The 27133-nt window shown below is 49.0% G+C and overlaps 1 protein-coding gene across 4 annotated transcripts in view; it reads left to right on the top strand.

Annotated features, from left to right (window-relative positions):
* Window positions 1-27133, top strand: part of FLNA (filamin A) — a 67892-nt gene that overhangs the window by 10299 nt on the left and 30460 nt on the right. For all 4 annotated transcript variants that reach the window (XM_081893593.1, XM_081893591.1, XM_081893592.1 and 1 more), the window contains exons 3-27: window positions 1950-2198; window positions 2682-2779; window positions 3161-3308; window positions 3830-3948; window positions 4079-4156; window positions 4256-4418; window positions 6169-6369; window positions 6859-6996; window positions 9428-9554; window positions 10837-10973; window positions 11569-11762; window positions 12446-12559; window positions 12723-12866; window positions 13222-13345; window positions 16609-16769; window positions 16865-16955; window positions 17748-17917; window positions 18374-18491; window positions 20798-21060; window positions 21956-22553; window positions 23004-23177; window positions 23691-23853; window positions 24875-25035; window positions 26180-26350; window positions 26433-26556. In XM_081893593.1, the coding sequence (XP_081749719.1) occupies window positions 1950-2198; window positions 2682-2779; window positions 3161-3308; window positions 3830-3948; window positions 4079-4156; window positions 4256-4418; window positions 6169-6369; window positions 6859-6996; window positions 9428-9554; window positions 10837-10973; window positions 11569-11762; window positions 12446-12559; window positions 12723-12866; window positions 13222-13345; window positions 16609-16769; window positions 16865-16955; window positions 17748-17917; window positions 18374-18491; window positions 20798-21060; window positions 21956-22553; window positions 23004-23177; window positions 23691-23853; window positions 24875-25035; window positions 26180-26350; window positions 26433-26556 (4228 nt within the window). The remainder of the gene's footprint in view (window positions 1-1949; window positions 2199-2681; window positions 2780-3160; window positions 3309-3829; window positions 3949-4078; window positions 4157-4255; window positions 4419-6168; window positions 6370-6858; window positions 6997-9427; window positions 9555-10836; window positions 10974-11568; window positions 11763-12445; window positions 12560-12722; window positions 12867-13221; window positions 13346-16608; window positions 16770-16864; window positions 16956-17747; window positions 17918-18373; window positions 18492-20797; window positions 21061-21955; window positions 22554-23003; window positions 23178-23690; window positions 23854-24874; window positions 25036-26179; window positions 26351-26432; window positions 26557-27133) is intronic.

Raw genomic sequence — 27133 nt, 5'->3', positions numbered from 1 at the left:
GATAATGTTATTAAAACAAAACAAATTAAAAGGCCTGTGCAAATAAAATGATGTTTACCTAGTCCCTGAAACTCAATTAAGGGTTGGCACCAGATACGGTGAGCTGCTGAGGGCATTCTAGAGTTTGGGCATCACCTCTTGAAGGAACCCTGGATACAGTCGACTTTACCTCAGGAGGAGGGCAAGGGAGAGAATGACTCTTATGACCTGTTTCAAGTATTTCCAATATTCTAAGGGAAAAGGCTGTTAGGTACAGGAGCAGACACTTTTATACCACTTTAACAGTCATGGTGTCCCCCAAAGAATATTGGGAACTATAGTTTGTTAAGGCTGCTAAGATCACTATTCCCCTCACAGACCTACTGTTTACCAGTCAATCCCCCTTCCTAAATAACTCTGGGAGTTGTAGTTCTGTGAGGGAAATGAGGTCACGTAACAGCATCCTTAACAAACTTCATTTCCTAGGATTCTTAGGGGGACGTACCATGACTGTTGAAAGTGATACAACTTTATATAGTGTATAATGCCGGTGGCTCCTTACTTCCAAGTAAGTGTACCTGAGTCTGATTCACAGCTACAGTAATACTTCATCTCACTGTCATGTTGCCAAAGGAGGGGGGCATTGTTGTCACCACACTTCGCAAGGAAAAGGAGAAAATGAAGCAAAGCTATAGCCACTGAGCTCAATACAATCCAGTCAGCTTCTGGTGCTTTCAGATTTATCAGGTTTTAAACTAGTTTGTGTAAAGTTTGACTGCCATCCTGAGTGGCTGGAGAACTGTATTCGGATCAGATTCAAATCTCTGCTCAGTCATGAAAGCTTACTGGGTGATCTTGAGACCATCATTCCCTCACGGCCAAAACTACCTCACGGGGTTGTTGTAATGAAACTTGAGGGAGTATGGACCATGTATGCCACCCAAAATTCCCTGGATGAAGAAGGAGATAAAAATAATAAATAGAACCCGCAGCAAGAACAATACGTCAAGTATCAATTGCAACTTGTTTATTTTCTGTTGTCACTGCTATTTTAAGATAAGGTTAGGAAGTGTAGATGCGGAAGAGACACTACCAAAGAGGCTTGAGACTGTATAAAGGAAAGCCATTCTTTGTACATGGTCAGTGGCAGTCATGGCATCTAAAGTGGCAGGGAGTGGCCAATGAGTGAAAAAGGCATGGTAGTAACCAGCACACACAGGCCACTTTTAAAATCATTTTTAAGTTTCTTCAAACATGTTAAAGGTAAAGGTAAAGGTACCCCTGCCCGTACGGGCCAGTCTTGACAGACTTTGGGGTTGTGCGCCCATCTCACTTAAGAGGCCAGGGGCCAGCGCTGTCCGCAGACACTTCCGGGTCACATGGCCAGCGTGACATCGCTGCTCTGGCGAGCCAGAGCTGCACACGGAAACGCCGTTTACCTTCCCGCTGGTAAGCGGTCCCTATTTATCTACTTGCACCCGGAGGTGCTTTCGAACTGCTAGGTTGGCAGGCGCTGGGACCAAGCAGCGGGAGCGCACCCCGCAGCAGGGATTCGAACCGCCGACCTTTCGATCGGCAAGTCCTAGGCGCTGAGGCTTTAACCCACAGCGCCACCTGTGTCCCTCTCAAACATGTTACCTGCAGTCAAATTATGGCCATTCTTCATCAAAATCCCTCCCACCAACTTCTTCAGGCCCCTAAGGACAGAATCTCTTGCTAGAAGCTTGTTCTATAGGTCTCCAATCTATTGAGGAGGTGAGAGAAGGTGGGAGTGGACTTATTTCTTGGTGGAAACTGCCTGCAGGCTTCCTCGTGGGTTTCCTTAGGTGTAGAGACTGGCCTTCCTCCTACTAAAGGAGAGAAATTCAAGGGGAGAAGGCCTAGGATGTTGCTGAGTGGGGCTCATCTTACCTGAAAGTCCAGGTCACTGTCCTCTTTTGCGAATGCTGAACTGTGCTTCTGACTCTCAGACAGCAAAGCTATCGTAGATGGGAATCTGAAGCTGATCCTGGGCCTGATCTGGACGCTCATCCTGCACTACTCTATCTCCATGCCCATGTGGGATGAGGAAGATGACGAAGAGGCCAAGAAACAAACCCCCAAGCAGCGACTGCTGGGCTGGATCCAAAACAAACTGCCTCAATTGCCCATCACCAACTTCAGCAAGGACTGGCAGAGCGGCCGGGCACTAGGCGCTCTTGTTGACAGCTGTGCCCCAGGTAAGCGAAGGAGCAGCACTGTTCATGTGGGGGTGGGAGGGTGAGCTTGAGAGGTTTGCAAGGAGGCCTCTTCTGACTTGCTCACATGGGTGCTGGAGGCCAGCACTACTTCCTGTGTTAGTTGACCCACAGATCAGGAGTAGCCAATTAGGCTCCCTCCAGATGTTTCTGAACTACAACTCTTGTCATCCTTGACCATGGCCATGCTGGCTGGGGCTGATGGGAGTTGGAGTACATCATCATCTGGAGGGCACCAGCATTGGCTATCCTTGTCATTGATGCCAACTCCATCTTGGCCCTGGGTCTAATATTCCGCTGAGGGTTTGGGATGCCTGTGTTGGATGCCTGCTCCTTTGGCTTTATTTCTACCTTATGTTGTGGACGGATGCTACAGTGTCCCAGAGCACTGTTCCAGAGATCTGTATGGAGGAAGTGTTACTACTGTGTGTGACTGACAAAGAGCTGGGACTCTCTCTCAAATAGGTCTGTGCCCTGACTGGGATTCGTGGGATGCTAGCAAACCTGTCAACAATGCCCGGGAGGCCATGCAGCAAGCGGATGACTGGCTGGGCATCCCACAGGTAAGCAGCACAGATACTTGGTCTGTGCTATACAGAACTTTGTGTTAAGCTGAACTCTGCTATGGGTAGGTGTATTGGCAAAAGTGTTTACTTCTTCCAGTTTTGGCCAGGGGCAAGTGAGCAATGTAGAGTCCGAAGGTGTGTTATCCCTTGACCCCCACCCCAGGATGCTGCTTAGATTTCCCAGAAATGCTTAAAATGGTTACATTCCAGGGCCCCCTCTGCAGCCTTCAGGGCTAGAAGTCTGCTTTTTGAAAAACAAGCACTGGGTTTCTTGGGAGGCTGCATCCTGTGCCTGCTCTGTACTTGACTCCTGGTGTGTGAGAGGTAAACATGCCTCTTCTTTGCTGTCTCCAGCTATTTGCCTTCTTTCCTCTGTAGGTGATCACTCCTGAAGAGATTGTGGACCCCAATGTTGATGAGCACTCGGTCATGACATACCTCTCCCAGTTCCCCAAAGCTAAGCTAAAGCCAGGAGCCCCCCTTAGGCCCAAACTGAACCCCAAGAAAGCCAGAGCTTATGGCCCAGGTGAGTCCAGGAACAGGTGGTAAAGGCTTGGGGTTACATGTGTGCAGAGGAGGGTCTGGAAGACTTCTTAAACAATTGGGAGATTGACCACAGTGGGGGCAGGTGGGTGTTGACAAGGGATCTTTCCTAGGACGGCGTTCTTCAACCTTGGGTCCCCAGATGTGGTTGGACTGCAGCTTCCATAATCCTGCTATTTTAGCCAATGGGATGATGGGAGTAGTAGCCCAACAATCTCTGGGGACCCAGGGTGTCGTGAATAGAATAGCTGCCTCATAGGGTTTGACTTAAAGGTGTTTGTATGCTTTTTTAACCTCTTCCTTGCAAACCCTGTGATTATCTTGTGATGGTTTGCTCTGTACCATCTCTGTGGCGCTCCCATCAGCTCCAGCTAGCATGTATGGGCTTTCCTGAGGTCATCCAGGCTGTACAGTGGAGGTGATGCTAGAACCACTGCTGTACAAGTTGATGGCGTCACGGGCCAGGGGGTAGTACAGTTACTACTGTGTCTGATCATTTCACAGGCATTGAGCCCACAGGCAACATGGTGAAGAAGAAGGCAGAGTTCACCGTTGAAACAATCAGTGCTGGCCAGGGAGAAGTGCTAGTCTATGTGGAGGACCCTGCTGGACATCGGGAAGAAGTGAGTCCCCCTGGGAGTGTGTCCTTAGAGGTCTGGATGGCCAGGCATTCAGGCGGAAGAGTAATGGGGGGTGTTTTGGGTGGGTTGTACAATGCCAACCACTACTGAACTTCCTCTGTCTGTCCTCAAGGCGAAGGTCATTGCCAACAATGACAAGAACCGGACGTTCTCTGTGTGGTATGTGCCAAAGGTGACAGGAATCCACAAGGTAAGAGTCTGTATATCGTGTAGGTGATTGGGAGAGAATTCTGGAACTGGGCCTTCATCTCAGTGATCAACATTTGACGATCTTCACTTTTTGCTCCAGGTGACGGTACTGTTTGCTGGGCAGCACATTGCCAAGAGCCCCTTTGAGGTGAATGTGGATAAATCGCACGGGGATGCCAGCAAGGTCACTGCCCAGGGTCCTGGCCTGGAGCCTGTGGGCAACATTGCCAACAAGACCACCTACTTTGAGATCTTCACTGCTGGTCAGTGGATGGGGGCGGGGTGCTGGTTCTGAGAGGGTGGAAGGGTGTTGGCCAGCTGAAGCCTGGATGCAGCTTGAAAGCAAATGACGTAGTTGGCTGGTTTCTTAGAAACTTGTTATAAATAGTTTAGCCACCGTTCCCCAACCTGGTGCATTCTAGGACCACAGCTCCCATCAGCCCCAGCATTCTTGGCCCTAATGGTCAGAGGATGGGAACTGCAGTCCAGCAACACTTGGGGGGGTACTGTGTTGGGGACACTTGAATTGTTGGCAATGAATAAACTGTTGTTGGAGAACTTTTCTCACTATGAACTGAGTAATTGTGTTGGAGGCTTCAATTTCTCGCCAAAGTGGAACCTTTCTAGCTCTCCTGCTTTCGGAGTTGCTTGTCAAAGCATCATGTCTTCAGAGACTAACAGCTCTGGGTAGATGGGCTTCCAAGTTGGGAACAAGTCAGGCTACACATAGCATTTTTGAGTGTCCAGTGCTTCACATAAGATTGTTGGGAGGATTACAGAGAATACCAAAAGGAAGGGATTGTGAGTGAGTAGCTTGCCTAAGGCTGTCCGTGGAGGAGGGCAGCTTAGTTGGCTTAACAGCCCCACTTGACTCCTTCAAGGTAGGCTGTGGCTGGAGGAACTGCTTTCCACTCCTGCTGTCCAGGCTTAGTTGGCCAACATTGTGGTGAAGTTTATGCCTGTTGTTTCAGCATGCCGTAGAGTAGGAGGCAGAATGATCAGACATTTATATTAGGAATATACAGTTTCATGATTCCACGTATTCTTAACTTTCATATGTGTAATTGTGAATTCAGAACTGCCCTGAGTAATATTGTATTCAACGTGGCAGGATATGAAACAAAACATTGATTCAGAGTACACAGTAGAGCTTGCTTTGAGATCAGTCATCCTTGATTCTCTTATCCAGGAATGTCACCCTCTCTCCTTGCCTGCCTTGAAACTCTCGGCTCTTCTCCCTTCAGGCAAAAGGCAACTTCCTTGTCCCAACAGCCCTTTGCAAACAATTGGTCTCTTGTCTTGGCGTTTCATTTTTATTTATAGCTGGATGTTAGAACAGTCTCCTCTGAACTCTTGAGGCTGAAGATGAGTACCTTTGCTTCCAGACTAGTTGCTGCCTAAGCAAGTCTGTCTGAATTGTTGGCCTCATCTTCCAAGCATGAAAGGTCTCCCACTAAATCCTAGCTGAAGCCTACCCAGTGCTAAGTAGAGCATAACTTGCAGCCCACAGTAACTGTAGCAAACAAATCTTCCATTTCTTTGCTTTCAGAAATGGGTCTGTTACCAAAAGCTGAAACATAGCGAAGTTTTAACTTGGGGACATTGTGGTGTTTTCTCCACTAGCTAGAAAGAAGCTGCAAACAAACTTTAAGGCTGCTCTTAAATGTCTTTAATTGCTAGGTGCATGGTTACAGGGCGCACTAAGCATGGAAGGTAGGGATGCAGTATAAATAGCACTTGAATTCTGTTCTTAAAATGCTGCCCCAAGAAACCTGCAATTCCTACGTAAATTAAATAGAGCAAGCAAAACTTGGATAATGTTTCTCTTGCATAGTACTGCTAACGACAGAAAATGCCAAGGAGCTGTGCAGGGTTTAATCTTTTCCCTGGAAACTCATTGCTGTGTTCTTGGTCCAGATCAAAGGCCTTCCTGTAATTGAATACTTAAGGTTGCATGCACTATCTCCACCTAACACCTGTCTCTCTTCATCTTACCCTAATCCCTCCCCCCAGGTGCTGGTGTTGGGGAAATTGAGGTAATCATCCAAGATCCGACTGGCAAGAAAGGGACAGTGGAGCAGCAGCTGGAGGATAAAGGCAATAGCACCTACCGCTGCACCTACAAGCCCACTCTGGAGGGCACCTACACCATCTACATCACCTTTGGGGGCATCCCCATCCCCCGCAGCCCATATACGGTCACCATTGGCCAGGGTGAGTCTCCCATCTGGCACGGGGCTTGTTGGTGGGGTCTCTTTTAACCTTAACACCACTGCTGCTGCTTGGTTTCCTCTTTGTGACCAGAAGGGGGGTGGTTCTTTGTTCTGCTCCTAACGCTTCTCCTCTCCTCTCTGCCTACCTCCACCTGTCCTGGCCCAGCTCTCCTCTGCTCTGTCCTCTCTTCCTCTGAAGAGCCATCTCCCTGGATCTCTGCTGGCACTCATCTCCTCCCAGCTGCTCGGCGCCTGGATCCAGGGCCAATGGTATTTCACTCTTGGCAGGTGTGGGTGGGGACCTGTGGCAAGGGTGCATGTTGCTTCTGTCCAGGGGAGCAGTCTATGGGCTTGAGATCCGGCCTCCCTCTCATGGGTGGAGCTAGTTGAATACCTGGCGTGTTAATGATGGCAAAGACCCACCCAGTTGGGAAAACTGGAGTTCTACTTGGACTCGATAGGGACGCTCACCCTCTCTCTGCTGCTACAGCATGCAACCCAAATGCCTGCCGGGCCGTGGGTCGAGGCCTCCAGCCCAAAGGTGTCCGAGTGAAGGAGACAGCAGATTTCAAGGTCTACACAAAAGGCGCTGGCAGCGGAGAGCTCAAAGTGACAATAAAAGGCCCAAGTAAGTCCAGTGTGTGTGTTTGTCTTCCCCACCCTCTGTGTTTGACATGGGAGGGTGGGATTTGCACTTCACCCAGAAGCTCTGCCTTTTGGCCTGGAAGTGCTATAGTCTAATTACCCTGTGTGGGAAATGTTGGAAGCCTGATGACATTTTGCATAGGCTCAGAGGCATTCGGGGTGCAACTGCTGCACATGTCTTAAAGCAGACCCCTAGCTTGTGTGGTAATGCCCCTTTGGAAGGCAAGCAGTACACTGCAAAGCCCATCTGGCTAGTGCATGCCCAGATCTGTTTGGGGAACATGAGGGAACTGCAGAGCAGTGTTCAAAACACCCATTGTTCTAAGCACATTTTGTGACAGGGAATTTCATTAGTGCGAGAGGTTTCTGAGCTCTGGGCGCAGAACTGTGCCTAAGATTTCAGGTTAAAACTGCGGAGTGGAAAGAAAGGAGGACTTTTTTCTGCCTCCCCACTTCCAGCTACTCTCTGAAGACTGGAGAAGAGACCCTCTTAAGAATATTAGGGGGTGGGCAGGGGAAGGACTAGACCATCTTCAGCTTTGTATTGTTATAAAAAAGTGTGCCTTTGTTGCACCCATTCCTTTGTTGCACCCATAACCTAGGTTTAAGGTGCCATTTAGCTCCTAGCCTTCATAACTCGGTTTCTAACACGGCTGCAGAGTTATTTATTACCAATGGGGGAACAGGCTGATTGCACAGGAGGCTGTTGCTTCTGCTGTGCTGGAGCATCCATTGATGGGATGATTTGGGCTCCACTGACTCTCAGACATGGCAAGCTCTAGAATCTCTTTGAAGCCTAAGAAGCTATCAATCGTGCTTGCTTGCCCATGGGCTGTTTCAAAATTCTTGGGTTTTACGGCAGGAAGTTCTTCTGGTGCAAGTGTAATTGGTCTATAGGAGGGGCTGATGGTGGCATTTGTACTTTGTGCAAGCATGGAAATGTGCTGAGGCAAGGAAGCAAAGCAGTAAATGGAGTGGCTGTTGTGGAGTCATGGCGGGGCAAGCAGAGCCACAAACCACTGTAGAAAACATAATTGGGTTCTTGTCTGGGCTGGAAGGAGAGGCTGCTGCAATGCAGAGAGGTATGTGAATGATGGAGGAGCTGGATTTTGACAGTTCTAACCCTGGGTTCAAACCGCGAGCATTCAGAGCAGAGGTTGGGTAACTAGGCCCCAGGCAGACTTCAGGAGCCTGAGACATTTGTCGGAGCTGAAGATCTCTCCCAGCTGGAAGATAACATCTTGAGAATGTGACTGCATTTTATTCCCTTGGAGGCTCTAGCCTGCAAAGAGCCCTCAAGGGATGCCTGGGTTTGTCGGTGGTGGGGAGCAGAGCGCAGTATAATGTTACGACATCCAGGACTCTTTGGAGCTGCCAAATGCAAGCTGTACTTAAGCTGGTTGCAGCTGTGTGTCAGTGTTTTGATCCAGGCCCCTTCCATGGGGCTTTGGTGTAAGTAAGGGCTGCAGTTACTAGAGAAGTGTGGTGGGGGAATTGAATGCAAATGGGCACCAGGGTGGGGGGAGACCAGAGTCCCACCCACCAGCCCCACCTCCTTGCCAATGTGAGGATGGGAAGAAGCTGCTGGTTCCTTTAGCTCAATATTGTCTAGCCAGGGGTGGGGAATCTTTTTGACCAAACCCTGTGGGCGAACCTGTCAAAGTTGACCAGCAGGAGCGAAGGGAGATAGCGGTCAAGTGTGATTGAACCCCCTGCACATTAGCTGATGTGCTAGAGTTCAGTCCCGCTTTCTGCAGGAAATCTAGCTGAGTCTTTACCTGCCTCACACCTGACATTGCACATGGTGTCAGGTATGGGCAGGTGGGCGTGCTTTGGGGAAATGGCCTGGTAGGACAGATTTCGCCCATGAGCCAGAGGTTCCCCACCCCTGGTCTGAACTGACGGGCAGTGACTCGCCAGGATTTTAGACAGGGCATCCCTGGAGACACCAGAATTTGAACTAGGGACCTGCATGCATGCATGCAGAGCAGATGCTCTTCCACCTGTGAAGCACTCCCAGTGGCAACCTATACTTGTTCTTGGCAGCATTCCCAATTGTATTCTCTTGCCTTTCCTCCAGGGTGCTCAGAATAGTGTGCATAAGAGTTGAATCCACCTTTTTGTCCTCTATTATTTGGGAGTAAGACTGTGATAGTGACTGAGATCAGGTATATTCTGTGTGCTTCATGGACCCAGTGGGCATTTGACCCTAGTAGCTCTCCCTGGGAGCCGTGCTGAGACTTGTGATAAACATGATGTACAAGAACTCATTGGCTAATCTTCTGCAAGGTGAGGGCATGCACGCATGATCTTCCTTGGTAATATGTAACTGGCAGGTATATGGGTTTTGTTTTGCTTTTTCTGTATGTTGTGAAGTTCCTTCCGCCCTCAACCACCACAATCTCTTCCCACAGAAGGACTTGAGGAACGAGTCAAGCAGAAGGACCTGGGTGATGGGGTGTATGGTTTTGAGTACTATCCCACAGTTCCTGGCAACTACACAGTCACAATCACTTGGGGTGGGCAGCACATCCCCCGCAGGTAAGAAGCAGGAAGGCTGGGGAAGAACTATTTCCATCTGAAAGAGAGGAGGGAGGGGATGCTTGCTGAGACTCCGAGAGATACTATGAGTTAAAGGGGTGCCTTGAATCTCTTCCTTGCCTTGATCTTTCTAGCATAGATGGTCTCAGCCATAGAGTTTTCATTTCATTTATATTTGAATAATAATTTAGATACTACTTTTCAGTCCTAAATAGAGGTCCCCAAACACCTTATTAGTTTATGGCAACAGGCAAAACCTTTTATTTCTGCCCATTTTTTGCATCTTCCTTGCTCATCTTCTAGACCTGTCTTTTTATATCTTACTGGTGTGTGTTTAGGTTTCTGATCTGGTTTTGGTTTTTTATACTTGGTTGAAATCTTTGCTTAATAATTCACTTTTCCATGAAATTCACGTTTCCATGAAAAAAGCAATTAACATGCTGTGAACCACCCTGGGAGCTTTGGATGAAGGGTGATGTACAAATTTAATAAATGTAAGAAATAAGTAAAATAAACAAACCACACAACTAAAATCCTAGGTAAAATACACTTAAAAACAGAGCAGATTGGGGCTTCGGTTCCAGTTAACCAACAGGAGAGCCGGCATGGCTTCCAGAGGGGGGTGGAGATCTAGCATTGGTGCAGTATGTCTCCTCTTCTGGGGGAATGAGTGTTCACTTTCAGCCTGCAGACTTACAGATGTTCCAATGTTTTGCACGCTTCCCCTGAGGGGTGAGAGGGGCAAACACAATCTGCTACTCGAGAGATTTATAACTAGGCAAACAGACTAGGTAGGACTTAATTAGCGACCTGTTGTATTTTTGGGGATGGGTGGCTGTCCAATCACAGCAGTAGTGCACACGGCCTGACCAAGGCATTTGCTGCTTAAGTGGAGCAATTGATGACTCCGCCTCCAAGCCTAAGGGCTCAATCAGCCAAGCTGTTTTGGCACCAGAGGCAGAAAATCCCACAAGGGCCACTCCTTCTTTCCCTGGCAGTGTACAACTTAGCTGTAATAAATTAACCATTTGCAGTCCTTTTGTGACACACAAAACCAGCTGGCTACCAAATGATAGGGCTGGCCTCCTGCAGCTTTCTTGTTCTGCAGTCTGATACCTCCTCATGTGATGCATTGCAAGTGTGCTAGCTGCACTGCTGGAGCAAACTGGAGCAGACAAGTTTCATTAGCAGATCGGCCTGTTAAAATAATCCATTTTATCTTAAGGCTGAGATCGAACATTGTTTTTTATTCTCCCCCCCCCGCCTTTTTTTCCCTTTTTAGCCCATTTGAGGTAAAAGTGGGAACGGAATGTACAAACCAGAAGGTGCGGGCCTGGGGGCCAGGCCTGGAAGGAGGCGTGGTCGGCAAGTCTGCTGATTTCGTGGTGGAAGCCATTGGTGATGACGTTGGCACGCTAGGTAACCGGCAAAGTTGGGAGAGGAGCGGAAGTGGCTTGGTGTTTATGGGATTGGTGTTTATGCAATGCGTAACTGACTTGGGGAATTCATTGTCACGGTGTGGTGGCCTCCTAGCTTAGATAGCTCCAAAGCTCAAACAGATTTCTGAAGGACGCGCTTCTCAGTCAGCATTGGCCTTGACGCTAAATGGAGCCTCCAGGTTCCTTGGTGATCAGGGAAAAGGGGCAGTCAGGGAACCAGTAACATCCTTACCTGGGATCTCTTTGCCTGAGGAAGCCCACCTGCCCCTTCAGCTGCAGTCGCCTTGGGCAGTTTAAGGCCTTTGCTTAGGTGGAGCTTTGTTTAGCCACCTTTTTTACTTTTACCTTGTCTGTGTATTCAAAAATTGTTTAACTGACTTTCATTTGGTTCTAAGCAGCCTTCAGAACCCGTGTAGGATTAGTAGTCAGCCTTAGACTGCTATCAGTGTTTAAGCTAAATACAAGCATCTGCAGTCTTCAGGATAACGTAACTGTTGTCTAGTGGCTGGGATAGGCATTTCCGAGTGTTGGTTTAACTGTGAACTAATGCCTGGTTCTGCATGTGCTCCTGGCAGGCTTCTCTGTGGAGGGTCCCTCACAGGCCAAGATTGAGTGTGATGACAAGGGCGATGGCTCCTGCAATGTGCGCTATTGGCCCCAGGAGCCAGGCGAATATGCAGTCCATGTGCTCTGCAACAACGAAGACATCAAGCTCAGCCCCTTCATGGCGGAAATCAAAGCTGCTCCCAAGGACTTCTACCCAGAGAAGGTAAGTGTCTGCATGAAGGAGACTCCTTTTGGGATGGTGCATCCTGGCACTCCTGTGTGTCTATGTATAATGCTATGAGGGAAGCAGAACTGAGAACCAGTAACTGGCCCACGTTGGTGGCTTGAGAGCTCGTCACGACCGCGTCCGTAGGAGTGTCTTGCCAACTGCTCTTCCTGGTGTGAGCATATGCATTGTTGGAAAGCTGATCTTGGCTGTAAAGGTTTTAGGCCTTATGGCTGTGGAAGAGCTTGGGGTAGTTGGAGGTCACAGTTAAGGGAAGGGCTGAGTGGTGCTTCTGGTTGAGGAGTGGCAATAGTAGAAAAAAAAGTCTTCAAGCACATTGTCCATTTTGGCAAACTCAACTTTTATTTTTATTTGCTGTCAGCCAGTGGGGTTCTGCTGTCCTTCTCCCCACCACCAAGTGCTCCAGATGGGGATTGTGCAAGACTAGCTCAAGCTACATGGGAGTAGCATCCCCAAAAAACATTCCCAGCATGGAGTTGTGTGCTTGGCACAGCTCTCACAACCTCAAGTGTTGTGTCCATGCTCCAGCCACTCCTGCTGAATGAAGGGACCCCCACCCACCATTTTTTAGCTGTAAACCTTATGATGACCAGTGCAGTGTGTTCTAACTGTGCAGAAGTTGCTTTGGAGTTCACACGTCTCTTCCAACCCCTCTCCAGGTCAAAGCCCATGGTCCAGGCTTGGAGAAAACGGGTGTTGCAGTCAACAAGCCAGCTGAGTTCACAGTAGATGCCAAGAGTGGTGGAAAGGCTCCTCTCAAGGTGCAAGTACAGGTGAGACTTGGTGCTTGTGCTACGGAGGGGGCATAGCTTTATCTTGTGCTGTCGCTATGAAGAATGGGAGAAGAGGCTTCCAGAATGCTGATCTTACCACAGAGGACTACTAAGGATGTGTGGTGGATGCTAAGCTGCTCCTGTTTTTGTTTCTCCGTTGCAGGACTCTGAAGGATCCCCTGTGGATGTCTCTGTGAAGGACAATGGCAATGGCACCTACAGCTGCTCCTACCTGCCCAAGAAGCCCGTAAAGCACACAGCGATGGTGTCATGGGGCGGAGTCAACATCCCCAACAGTCCCTACAGGGTTGGTGTTCTCTGTATTCCACCCTACCCCCAAATCACACTCTGAGAGCAAAGGACGGATGGATAGCTTAGTTGGTTAGAGCGTGGTGCTGATAACACTAAGGTTGTATATTCCTGCATTGCAGGGGGTTGCACTAGATAATCCTCAGGGACCCTTCCAACTTTGTGCTCCTTTGTGTCTTTCCCTTACCAAGTAGCTAAATAAACTTATTTCCCCTTGCAAGCAGATAGCTAGGTCAGGTGTAGACTATAGCTGTCTGTGTGCAGAGTCTTACTGGGCTGGTGTGCTTGTTGTGTAGATTTTTAAATTACTAATCACATGTTACATCACATTGTTTTTCCGTCTCTCACTCTAGGTCAACGTTGGCGCTGGCAGCCACCCCAACAAAGTGAAAGTGTATGGTCCTGGTGTGGCAAAGACTGGCCTGAAGGCTCACGAGCCAACCTACTTCACAGTGGACTGTGCAGAAGCTGGGCAGGGTGAGTCTAGAAGGGCTTCTGTCACCTGGAGGTCCAGGCCAAGAAGCCCCAGGGCAGGACTGGTCATGCTGGAAGCACAGCTCTGATAAAGCTAGTTGTCTTCTGTTGATGCCCCCCCAACAGAGCTGGAGGGAGAAGTTCAGATGTTGCTCCGTTCTGGAGGAAGACACTGTGTCCAGAACTTCAGGGGGCTTGCTCTGGCCCACTGCCCCAGAATGGAGACCATATACAGTGGGCCCACAACTTACACTCACATTACATACACAATCGCAACCTATGCGGGTGGGTGAGAGAATAAATAAATGGAGAGCAGGGCAAACTTGCCAGTCACCTACACTCTCCATTTGTTTAAGCCCCCCCCCCGGCCACTCGGCTGTTTTTTCTTGCTTACTGGGATCAATCAGGGCAGGTCGCAGGAGGGTCCTGGGATGCTCCCTTCCCAGAGCCCAGGATGCAGCCCTCTGCCTTGTTGAGGTCGTGGTTTCCTGACTTTGCACTACTTTTCTTTGTGTGTGGACAACTGCAACTGGAACCGAGCCCTTGGGCCAACTCTAATGAGCTTCACCAGGTCCTTGTCCCTGGCCTTCCTACAGCCTCTACCTTTTAAAATAGCAAAACAAGAGTCTCTGTAACAAATTCTGTCAGTTGAAACCCATTCACTTTTCATCCTTTGAAGCCACAAAAGCTTATGCCATAATGAATTTGTCTGTCTGTCTAAAGACTGTCACAAGACTTCATTGTACTGTATTTGTTCCCAACAAGCTGGCGCAGCTACCCTTCTGTGTATTTTTTTTTTACCTTTTTTGAGACTCCTCTAAAATATATCCCAGTGGCTTAAGCCCCCAATGGCTAAGTGGAGTGTCCATGTTGGAAGCACTGCCCTTCTGGCCCCATAAGCGGCTTGTGTCATTGTACATGTTGCCTACTATTGGGGAGAGAGGATGCTGCGCTTCGCATCAGAGTTTGTCCGCCGCATTGTGTGTTCTTCATATTCTGTTGGAGTGGCTGGAGCAACCCAGCCAGATGGGTGGGCTTACAAGTAATTACAAGTGGTGGGGATTGTCAGCTAAGTGGGAGTAGAGAAGAAGCTATTTTTCATTGAAGGGTCTCTCTCCCTCTTCTTCTGCTGACAGCTAAGGAAACAATAGACAAAGTTGTGCAATCTGTTCCTGCTCCCTCTGCAGAGATCAGCCGCTCCCTTCTTTATTGCCCAGTTCAGCAGATCCTTTTGTATCCTAATAGCTGTTGCTTACTGCCTCATTTAATGTTTAGAAGCGATGACCCTTTAGAGTTCCTGGAATTGGGAGGGCTCTCCAGGGCTACGCATCCTACAGTGCGGGGTGAGGGAGAAGTAAGGAGAAAGGGAAGAGCCATGCTTCTCCTGACCCCCAACACTCACTCACTCACTCCCTATTGTGCTTGGACCAGTGACATAGTGTTGGTTGCTGGCACCTGGGGAGAGCGCTTGCCAGCCCAAGCCTCACCACCAACGCCGCCAGAGCAAAGCAAGGCTGCCCTGAGACGCCTGCCTGCCTGCACAGAGGGGATCCTGGCCAGGGGGGATCCTTGGCGAGTGGAGAGAAGCACTGAGATCAAAAATTGTGCGCCTGGGGCCATGGCACCCCTGCCACACTACACCCCTGGCACGGGCCACACCAAACCATGGCTTTAAGGTCTCCAAACATGCTTTAAGGCTTCCAAACATCTGCTTTTCTTCCCTGCTTGGCATTTCACCTTCTAGCTAAAGTGGCCTGCAAAAGTGGAGCAACAGCTAACAACTGTGCCTTATCTGTTTCAATGTCAATGCTAAATAATAGCTAAACTTCCTTCACTGTTGTCTTGCATTAGATCTGAGTCAGGCCACACTCTAATACTGTTTAAGTGTGTCCCTGAACAGTCATTGGCAATGAGATGAGCAGTCCTTGTTTGTTTTTATCATCATTCTCTTTCCCTCAAGGCCTCTTCCCTGTTTGTTGCTGACTGCTCCTCTGTCCATGAGACACAACAAGGGCATTGTTGCATATGAAGCTAGAAGTGCCTTGAGTTATTTACCCACTCCATTGACATGTATGGCTTGCTAGATTTTCTTTGCTGTCATTTTGACAGTTGTGGTTTTCCCAAAGGGTTCTGGGCATTATAGTTTGTGGAGGAGGCCAAGAAACCTATAGCCCTCCCTTGCAGAAATCACAGCCCACACCCCAGCAAGCCTGGATGCTATAGGACAGAATGCTGGCCTCTGTTGCCAAACTGAAACCTGGTCATGAAGACTCTTCCTCTCTACTTCAGTGGACTCCTGAAACTACTTGGAATCACTTCCTATTGTGTTCAATAGGGCTTAATTTCAGGTCATAATTTCAGGTTTCATAGTACTGCTGCCTTAGGTCATGATCTCACACTGCATCTCCATCAGAGGCCAAGAATGATTATGATGATTCCCTGCTCTCCACTCCAGCTGCAAACCTTTGGAGCCAGTCAGTAGCTAGGTGTTACTTGAGTACCCACCTGTTGCCTTCAGTATTAGAGACCTGCTACACCAGGAATGCGCGTGGCGCTGTGGGTTAAACCATAGAGCCTAGGACTTGCCGATCAGAAGGCCGGCGGTTTGAATCCCTGCAACAGGGTGAGCTCCCGTTGCTTTGTCCCTGCTCCTGCCAACCTAGCAATTCGAAAGCACGTCAAAGCGCAAGTAGATAAATAGTTACCGCTCCGGCAGGAAGGTGAACAGCATTTCCGTGCACTGCTCTGGTTCGCCAGAAGCGGCTTAGTCATGCTGGCCACATGACCTGGAAGCTGTACGCCAGCTGCCTCGGCCAATAAAGCGAGATGAGTGCCGCAACCCCAGAGTCAGTCACGACTGGACCTAATGGTCAGGGGTCCCTTTACCTTTACACTAGGAACAGGGAACTCATGATCCTCCAGATCAGCAGGTCTGAACCTGTGGGTCCCCAGATGATGTTGGACTACAACTCCCATCATCCCTGAGCTCTGGCCTTGCTAACTAGGGGTGATGGGAGCTGTAGTTCAACAACATCTGGGGACCCACAGGTTGAGAAAGGCTGCTCCAGATGGTGATGTTGGACTACAACTCTCATCTTCCCTGACCACTAGCTGTTTTGATTGGGGCTGATGGGAGTGGAAGTTAAATGCCACCTGGAGGGCCACAGGTTCCGCATCTGTGTGCTGCACCTTTGGGAAGGCCACAATGAAGCAACTGGGTTCCAGTTAAAGCTGCTGTCTCACTCCCACTTTTTACTTCTTAAAAGGTGATGTGAGCATTGGCATCAAGTGTGCACCAGGCGTTGTGGGCCCAGCAGAGGCAGACATAGACTTTGACATCATTCGGAATGACAATGACACCTTCACAGTCAAGTACACACCCCGCGGTGCTGGCAGCTACACCATTATGGTGCTTTTTGCTGACCAGGTAAGAGCTCCTCTTACTGCAGAGGGGTGGGGGTGGGGAGGAGGCAACAAGGGTGTAGGAAGCAGTGTTTTCACTTGCTTCATGTTCACCTGCAGGCCACCCCCACCAGCCCCATCAGAATCAAGGTGGATCCCTCACATGATGCCAGCAAAGTCAAGGCCGAGGGACCTGGACTCAACAGGAGTGGTGAGCTGGGGGACGCTCTGTAAATGGGGGTGAATTGGGGCTGAACTGTATGGCTGGGTATCGGGATCCTTGGAGCCTAAGCTAGAGCAAGGATGACTAAAATTCCCCCCAAAGGTACCTGTTTCTCTTAAAATTTGTGCAGGAGCTTTGAAGCTCCAACTCTTTAGACCCACTGATTCCCATACTTAGAAGTATGCATGACTCTGGATCCAGGACGGTGCTTGTGTTATGGACCGCCAAATAGTGGGGGCATGACTTATCAATCCTTGGTGGGATGGGGCTTTGTTAGTCCTCAGTACTCCTTGAGTAGCATTTCTATCCCTCCCTCCCACACTGATAGGATCCTGCGCGTAACCAGGGATTATTGGGAATTCTCCCAGGAGGTCACATGGTGGGGAAGGGGCTGTGGTTGGGTTACAGGCCTTCCTTCCTCTGCTGTCCAAAGTTTCTCTCAAGTTTATGAGGAGAGGGCATCTAAGGGCATCTCTCCAGTGTTGTCCCATCTCTTAGGCAGAAATCCTCAACCACCCCTTTGGAAGTCAAGAGTGGATGGTTTGAGGAAGGAAATGGGAATACTGAGCCTCTAGTATGGGCAGCTGAAGGCAGCTGACAAAAGCATTTTATTGAGTGTCCCAATTTGCAAAATCGGTAGAACTCAAACCTAGGCAAGAGGTGGCTTTGGGCGAATGTTTGTGTCCTAAACTGGATGATTGGGGTGTGGGGATTTTGGTAAGCATTGTACTAAAGAGCTTATTAGAAAAGTTGTTTAACTTTCACCTCCCTTCACTACAGGTGTGGAGATAGGCAAACCAACCTACTTCACAGTCAACACAAAGGCAGCTGGCAAGGCTAAGCTGGATGTCCAGTTCACTGGCCCGGCCAAAGGAGAGGCTGTTAGAGACTCTGAAATAATTGACCACCATGACAACACTTATACTGTCAAATACACCCCTGTGCAGCAGGTGAGTGATGGGGAGGAGACCTGGGATCTTAAGGGCTCTCTTATCCCTGAGGCAAGATTTCTTAATCAGTAGCAGACTTCATCCCAGAATACACAAAGCCGGCTAGGATCTGGCGTCTTCAAACTCCAATAAGAGCAAGGAAAGAGGAACCTGGAGTGGCAGCTTTAGGCAAATAGGATGGTTTGTGGCTTGCATTTAGGGTTGGTGTTCTAGCCTAGTCTTGTCCTGGATGTGCTGTATGCAAGGTTTCCCCCTCCCCTCACGGAGGAGCCCTTTCTAAGTGTTGGGAGGAGTTGCTGTCCAGATACAGGCTTACAGTCTCAGTTAAAGTAGTCTTTAAAATCTACTCAGGTAAGAAACTAGATTTGGCTGTGGCTTGGGGCGGGAGAAGGCTGTCTCTTTATCACTCAAAAATGGTGTCTTTAAGTGATGACAGTCATGGTTCTTGACTTTCAGGGTAACATTGGAGTGAATGTTACATATGGAGGAGACCACATCCCCAAAAGCCCTTTCAGTGTGGGAGTGGCACCCACCCTGGACCTCGGCAAGATCAAGATCTCTGGACTTGGCGACAGTATGTATCCCAGTGACTTAAATGCATTTATGACATCATTATAGCATACTTTTGGCCAGCATGAGGGTTAGAAACCTGCTTCTAAAACGGCCATATGGATCTCCAGATTTTTGCAGCAGTAACAGGACGGGCTCTTTGTGAAGTCATCCTGGCTCTGGTTGCATCACTGCATGCCTCTGTTATTTCATCTGTTCAAAATTTCAAGCTGCGGTCTTTCTTGGCTGGTATACCCAAAGAAAATGTCTTTAAAATGTAAAAGTCTTTGCTCATTAGAGTAAGCCTAATTTTATAAAAGCAGCACAAGAGTCAAATTTGGGAATAAGGTAAGATAGCTCTAGTAAAGGTATTGTGTTCCTACAAGTTATAATTTGATCTATACCCACCCTTAAATTAGTTAGTCCCAGTTAGTCTCTGCCCCCCTCCTTTCAAATGAAGATTGAGTTGAACTAGTTCAGTCTTCCCCCAACTTGGTGTTTTCCAGATGTTTTCAACTACAATGTGCTTGGGGCGAACCATGTTGTAGTCCAAAACATCTGGAGGGCACCAGATGTGGAGGAGGGTGATGCCTGAACTGTACAGCTGCTTACACAACCCTTGTTGGGTTTCTTTAAAAAAAAAAGATTATTAAAAGGTAACCACCTAATAAAAAAATGATCTATCACACACTCTACTCTGCTTCTCTGCAGTCATTGGCTTGTCTGAAGTAGGTCGGCCATGTCAACTTAATCCCTGAGGATTACAATACAGTCAGTGTTTGCAGCGGGCTGGTAAAGCCTTCTGGGATCAGACCATGAGCCCATCTGTTCCAGCATCCCTTGGGAGGTTTTGGCCCCTGCAAAGCAGATCCAGGCAGCTCAGAAGAAATGTCCACATTGAGAAGTCTTGCATTAATAGGGTTTTGCAGGCCTGCAATTTTGCAGAGCAAATGTAGAATAGTTTTGCTCTGTTGCTTGCTGTCTTGGGTTTATGAGTTCCAGGAGGCATTGTCCTTCAAGCATACTCACTTTTGCAAATGTACTTTTACAGCCATAAAAACTAGTGTGGGACCTTTCCTGAGTCTTGGGGCCAAATCACATTGCCCTTAAAACACACAGAGTTCTGCCCAAAATGGCGGCAGCAGCACATCTAGCACTCCTGGTTCTCATCCACATCCTCTCCCCCAGCAGCAACTCACCCATTAGAACTTGTCCTGGGGTTTCAGTCAGCTGCATTTTTGCCAGCCCAGCTCCCGCCATCCTCTTCACCAGCCTGTGATGTGAAGCAGCGACATCATAATTTTATTTGTATGCTTCCCTCCTACAAAAAAATCAAAGCAGCCTTTGCAGCCTAGGAAACTGGAATGCATCTCAATCAGTTGTCACAAGAACAATTTCATGGCAAAAGAAAATCGCAATGGCAAATAATGTACAAAACCCATAATTGCAGTACTATAAATATAACAAGATTACATTAACACCACATTTCCTGGCAATAGCAAATGCACCTCCCATGATGTTGCCTGTTGTGGCAGGGCTAGCAAGCCTGCTGCATGTTAAGGGTGAAGCTCAATGCAATGGCCTTTGGAGTGGCAGCTGTGCGAGTCTGCAGAATGATTCTAAGCCAATGCAGCAGCATTCTCCTTCTGCCCATCTCCACCCTCCCCCTTGACACATTGCAGTTTCTGTGCTATGCATGTGTGTACATTCCTCCCCATACCATGTGGCAGAGCCTCCACACAATAAAAATCCCTGTCAACCCATCTGTGCTACCAGCATCAGCAAGCTTTAAACTGGTCTTGTGGAGTCTTGCCCCAACAAGATTGGGGGGATTTTGTCACACAGGCAATCATCTACTACACCCCCCCCCCCAGGAAGGGTTTTGGGGTTCCATGGAGGTCAAACCATGATTGGAAAATTCCCCATTTTTAGATGCCTCCCAAGTGGCAGCTGGATTAAAATCTTTGCTTCCTGGAGACCTGCCAGGGCCAAATGGTTGGAAGCACTCCAAGGTCTTTGTTTTTTTTCAGGAAACATTAGTCATGCCAGTATTTCTCCCTCCCCACAACTCAACCCCAGCCACAAAGTATTGTCACCTTCTCTAGGCCTTAGGAAGTGGTGCCATAAATCTGAGAAACCGCTATCTAGGAATCCAGTGGATGGTTCTGTCTTTGCAATTCTTAAACTGCTCTCTATAGGGCAGGCAGAGCAGTGTACTTGGGGGTAGGAATACTTGGCCCGGAAGAGGAGGATCTCTCCCCTCCTTTTTTAATTCAAAGGGCCAAAATACATTTAAGATTCACTCTACCTCCCACACTTTGTTTTTTGCAGAAGTGGAAGTGGGCAAGGACCAGGAGTTCACCGTCAAGTCCAAGGGGGCTGGTGGCCAAGGCAAGGTGGCTGCCAAGATCACAGGCCCCTCCAGCAAGCCTGTGCCCTGCAAGGTGGAGCCAGGCCTCAGCTCCGACAACAGCGTGGTGAAGTTCATCCCCCGGGAAGAGGGGCCTTATGAAGTAGACGTGACCTATGATGGTGTGCCAGTCCCAGGCAGCCCCTTCCCTGTGGAGGCTGTACCTCCCACCAACCCATCCAAGGTAGGAGCTCCACACACACACACACACCCCAGTTAACATGGCAGAGGAATTGGGCCTTGTTGGCTGATTCATAGTCTCTGTGTAGAGGTGCAGAACAGCCATCTACTTGCCACCTCTTGTGTTCTAGAACTCTGGGCGGTTTCTTGCAGCATGTATGTGGTGGTGGTCTCATGGGGCATGCACAGAGTGCCCTGTTTTTGAAGTGCCTTTCCTCACCGAATTTGTTTTGTCCTAAATCTTGACTTTTCTTTCTTCCTGTCTCAAACCTTCCATTCTTGTAACTTCACAGTACAATAACATTCTGACCTAGCTAGTGAGCTCTAGCCATTTCATGTACTTAAACCAAGCCAAGTGGGCCTGGCTAGGGGGCATATGGAGGCCCTTTAGTGCAGAGGTGGGGGCTGTACTGACGAATTTCTGGGTGGGGGAGCATGCTGTTCTCCTCAGTATGTTGTAAGACTCCAAGTCCTATCATCCCTGACCATTGGCCATGCTGGCTGCTGGGACTGCTAGGAGCTGGGAGTGAAATGGCACCTGGAAGAGGGGCCCTGGTCCCCCATCCTCCCTATCCCCATCCTCCCTGGACTGGAGCCTTCTCATCGCTGTGTTAATTTGTCTCTGGGTGGTTGCCGCTGTAGATGGAGATCTGCACACATCTCCATGAACTCAGTCACTCAGAGCCCTGCATAGATCTGAAGGGGCAAGTTGACCATTTATAAAGCATTTATCTTCATCTGGGTGCAGCAAATAGTCACCTTTTGAAGGTGGGAGGGTTTGCCTTGATAAATCCTTTTTATTTAAAGGTCTTGTTTGATGGGCCAAAGTGACCATGGAGCATTTTTCTTCTTCTTCTGTCTTCTCTTTTCTTGTTCCCCCTGCCCTTGGCCTGTCCCAGGTGAAGGCCTATGGACCAGGCCTGAAGGGTGGCTTGGCTGGCGCTCCTGCCCCCTTTACCATAGATACCAAAGGGGCTGGCAACGGAGGCCTTGGCCTGACTGTGGAGGGCCCTTGTGAGGCCAAGATCGAGTGCCTGGACAATGGAGATGGCACCTGCTCCGTCTCTTACCTGCCCACGGAGCCTGGCGAATACAACATCAACATCCTCTTTGCTGACGCCCATGTGCCGGGCTCTCCCTTCAAAGCCCAGGTGCTGCCTGGCTTTGATCCGTCCAAAGTGAAGTGTTCTGGGCCAGGGCTGGAGCACGCCACGGTGGGGCAGGCGGGAGAGTTCAGCGTGGACTGCTCCAGTGCCGGCAGCGCAGAGCTCACCATTGAGATCATTTCGGAAAGCGGCACACAGGCTGAGGTCCACGTGCGGGATAACGGCGATGGCACCTACACCATCACTTACATCCCTCTCTGCCCGGGTGTCTACACCATCACAATCAAATACGGTGGGCAGCCTGTGCCAAACTTCCCCAGCAAGCTCAACGTGGAACCAGCTGTGGACACGTCTGGAGTTAAAGTCTACGGGCCCGGAGTGGAAGGCAAAGGTGAGGCTGGCTGGGCCCTCTCCTCGGAAGAGACAGAAGGGGTAGAAAGTCAAACCTGTTATATACTGGTGACAAGTGGGCACAGTATGCTGGTAAACCATTTTGTCCTGAGCCTGGGGCTTCATAATAAGGGGCTTGGAGGTGTAGGCTAGGGAGGAGAGTAATGGGGGGTGAAGACCCTTCAGCTCAAGCTTGGCTGTGATAGATGGCCTCCATCTTGCCCTGAGCATGTCTTATTTGGCCTGGGGATACTTCAGGCGATGGGCGCAAACACCTTGGGGCTTTGGCTCAGACCCATATTCCAAATTACTTTCCCAGGTGATGCTGGATACAGTGTAGGGCCTCGGGTCATTCATGAAACAGGATGCAAAATGAGACTGGGTTGGGAGAGTCCTGTTGTGCAGCCTCCTTCCGTATTCCGTGACTTCTGACCCTGTTTGTGCTCACCAGGTGTGTTCCGTGAAGCCACCACAGAGTTCAGCGTAGATGCACGAGCCCTGACTAAGGCTGGAGGCCCTCATGTCAAGACGAGAGTCTCCAATCCCTCAGGAAACCTGACCGAGAGCTATGTGCGTGATAATGGGGATGGGACCTACAATGTGGAGTACACTCCATATGAAGATGGTGAGAGAGCTGTGTAGCGGCAGGGAGGGTGTTCATGATGTGGGGTACTGATGGTGCAGACCCTAATGGAGGGCTGTGGATTTCCAAGATCCTCTTCGACGCTTGTCTCACGGACTGCCCTTTTTGCTTTGAAAATGTGCCCAGTTTCATAGCCAATTAAAGCTGCTGTTTAGTCTTCAGTGTTGGCCACCTGAGACTTCTGGCCCTACTATTGGGCAAGATGAGGTGACCTCCTTTTTGGAAACTGTGGAGAGTGAAAATGTGTGTGTAGCATGCACACATGCTCTTTAATCATGACTGTTAAGCATGTTCTCCATCAAACCTTTTTGTCTCATATATCAAAATGTCTTGGGCTGCTTGAGCCTAGGCATTAAGGGAATAGTGCCAGAGGAGTGAGCTTGGCTGCCACCAGTCTGCGCACACCTGAGGTCACAGGAGGGCTTCCGCGATGCATAGGCTTTGAAGTTTGAGGCATAGCACCCAAGAGCTCCAGCTTTCCCCCTTCTTCTTCAGGTGTCCACTCTATTGATGTGACTTACAACGGCAGCCCTGTGCCGAGCAGCCCCTTCCGGGTACCAGTAACAGAAGGATGTGACCCCACAAGGGTTCGAGTGCATGGTCCTGGCATCCAAAGTGGGACCACCAACAAGCCCAACAAATTCACGGTGGAGACCAGGTAAAACTGGAGAGAGACCAAGGAGGATTGCTCTGCAAAGGGTGCGGCCTGAGAAGGGCATTGCCTCCTGGTTTGGGCAGCCGACCTGGTCTGCTCCCTTGGGAGGTGCAGTCCAGCCCTCAAAAGAAGCTGTGCTAATCTGTAATGGGTAGGAAGGAGGTCATCTGCCACCCTCTAATGGATCACCTTGGTGACTGCTAGGAATCTTGCAGGAGTGCTGGGCTTTAAAATGCAATAGCAAAAAGTAAATTAAAAGTTTTGTGCTTTTTATAATATTGCAGGCGAAGCACCTTTAGTAAAGGTTTTATTCTTTTCGTGTTTTGTATCTTAGTCAATTGCTTTTATGTGGTAAGTGACAAATGTAATAAATGTGAAAAGCATCTCTTTAATGAGATGAGATCCCGGCCAGCTTTTTGCGGTCACAGTAATGCAGCACTGAGCTAGTTGGAGAAGCAGCCTGGAAAATGAAGTCGGCTCCTAGCAGTAGCACTTCTAACTTCTAAAGGTGGTGAGAACATAAGAAAAAATGCTCTCTGTTGGGATTCCTTTGCTTTGCATCAAATCTGCTTCCTTCAGGGCCCAAAGATTGGCGAGAAAGTGTGTTAAAAGGAAAACCTTTTGGAAAACCTGGTTGGAAGGACAGATAAGACTAGGCAGGCTGTGGTCTGATCCAGCCACCCAGGCAAAACAAGATAGCATACTTAAGCTACAACTAATCCTCAAGGCAACCAAAATGGTTTCTTGCTCTGTGAATTTTAAATTTTAAAATGCATTGGCCTGTGGGGACTTTAGCTTTTTAAGAGTTCACACAAGATTCATTGGCCCACCCCAGAACTGTTCTTAATGGAAGCACTTCAGCTTCCACTGCACTTCTAAGCTGCTTGAACAGGAGCTTCCTAGTTCACTTCCTCGATCTGCTTTGCCTGAGGCATGAGTCTGTGGCGACACCCAGCTATCACAGGCTTTGATTTGTTGATCAATTGGGGTCTTTTAGAGTCAAAACTGGTTTCTTCTTCTACAGGGGTGCTGGTTCTGGTGGACTGGGCCTAGCTGTTGAAGGTCCCTCTGAAGCAAAGATGTCATGCACTGACAACAAAGATGGCAGCTGTTCAGTGGAATACATTCCCTATGAACCTGGCACCTACAACCTCAACGTCACTTATGGTGGCCACCAAGTGCCAGGTACCGATTGGGGCTGCGTTGTGTGTGTGGCAGTGGTAGGCAGGAAGTGGCATGGGCAACTGATTTATAGGTTGGTGATGGTGGTATCTTCTGTCGCTCTTGGCATACATGGCCCTAGAGAGGGAGAGGGAGCCTCTGGCCCATGGTCCTAATTTGGCCCACAATAGTTTCCCCTGAGTCCCGCCCACCTGCCATCATAAGCATTTGGTGTGAGGCAGGTAAAGATGCGGCTTCCTGCCTAAAGTGGGATTTGACTGAATTGCTGTTGGGGATTGCAATGTTTTGTGCCTTTGGCCAAGTGCTTTGATTTTGCACTGCCTGGGCAAAGGAAGCACATTGCCAGCTACCATGGTAACATCAGGTGATTGACACCTGGGCGGCCCTGCACATCTGCCAAAATGGCTGACAAGGTCTGGGTGACCTAGGGATCTGGTCCACTGACTGGAAAAGATTGCTCTTCCCTTGGCTCCACAATTCAATTGTTGCTCTTGATTTTTCACCACTTTGGTGTTTTCTTTTTTTCGGGCAGGGCACTGGTGGAAATTTAGGCTGCCTTTCTAGCCAAAAGAGAGGCATATAGTCCCATTAGGCTTTCCTGGTACCTAAATAATGAAAGCAAGATTTCAAGCTGCCCCAGGTTCCTTGGCCTAAATATTCTGCAAAACAAGTTCATATCCATCTCTGTTTTGCGTTCTTGGTGCACTTTGTCAGCTCTCCTCTGAGCAATCTCCAGCAAAGCAGGAGGGGGCTGGGCCTGCAGGATGGTGTAATGCTTAGTGTGGGATCAGAGGCTGCGGACCGTAGGGCATGGGGGTGGGGGACCTGTGGCTCCCCAACTCCCAGCATTGCTGAGCATTGGTCATGCCGCCTGTGGCCCTTCCAGCTCTACAATTCTATGGTTTTATGATTGTATGCTTCGCTTGAGTCCCCTGGAAGATCAAAGAGACAGGCAATTGGATTGCAAATAGGACTTGCTGGTTAGGAAAGTTGGCCTCCTGAAACACAAGTGTGGGTGGGACTCAAAAGCAAGAGACTTCTTTTAAAATTGCATTTGATGTGAGGAGTGTGTGCTTTACCTGAAACCCTGGAGTGGTTTCTGGGCTCAAATCCAACTTTTTTCATCCCCTTCTCTCTCTCTTCATAGGGAGCCCCTTCAAAGTGCCTGTGCATGATGTGATAGATTCATCTAAAGTTAAATGTTCAGGCCCTGGCCTGACTCCAGGTGTTGTCAGAGCCAATGTCCCCCAGTCCTTCACGGTTGACACCAGCAAGGCAGGTGTGGCACCCCTCCAGGTCAAAGTTCAGGGCCCTAAAGGTAAGCAAATCTCGTCTTGACTAGACCAGTAGTGCCTTCCTGGGGCTTGGCCCTTCTCTCACCTGTTGAACTCTTCCTGCAGGAGTGGTGGAGCCTGTAGATGTGGTGGACAATGCTGACGGGACTCAGACCGCGAGCTACGTGCCAAGCCGGGAAGGCCCATACAGCATTGCTGTGCACTATGGAGATGAGGAGGTGCCCCGCAGGTATGGGTTGTGGATTGGCCACAGCTTCTAGCCCCTCTGAGCCAAGGCAGAGACTCTAACAGTGATGGCTGCTTTTTGATGTTTCCAAAGCTTCAGATGATTTCACCATTTACTAGAAATCCAGGGTGTTTGTAAACCCAGCACTTGAGAATCTGAGGCTTGGGGACTTAACCTCTCAGGATAATGTTTTTAAAGTTTCATTGAACAGGTTGGGCAAGTTGTTTGAGAGAGGGCCTCTGCAAATCTATTAAAGACTCCCATGTAATCAATGTAATCAATGTTGGAAGCAAAACCTTATGCCACAGATCTTTTTGTCTCTTGCTGTTGTCTGGCAAATTGTGTTAGAGCAAAAACTGGCACAAGACTTGAAAGCTTTTCCTGGAACACTGAGCCCAGTGTACAATGTCTTACACTTACCAGTTGTTTCTGCTGAATGTGCTGTCCTGTCAATGGGAACTTCTCATGGGTAGAGGATTTCCTCAGGCTGCAGTGGCCTCAGATTGGTATATAATGCCTTTATTTTGTGTAAGAGAAAGATGAGAAAGATGAATGATCCTGTGGGGGAACACCTGTGCAC

Source organism: Podarcis melisellensis, assembly GCF_964234715.1.
Source record: "Podarcis melisellensis genome assembly, chromosome: 17".
Classification (NCBI taxonomy): domain Eukaryota; kingdom Metazoa; phylum Chordata; class Lepidosauria; order Squamata; family Lacertidae; genus Podarcis; species Podarcis melisellensis.
The sequence above is the reverse complement of the archived record's forward strand: the minus strand, read 5'-3'. Positions and strand labels throughout refer to the sequence as shown.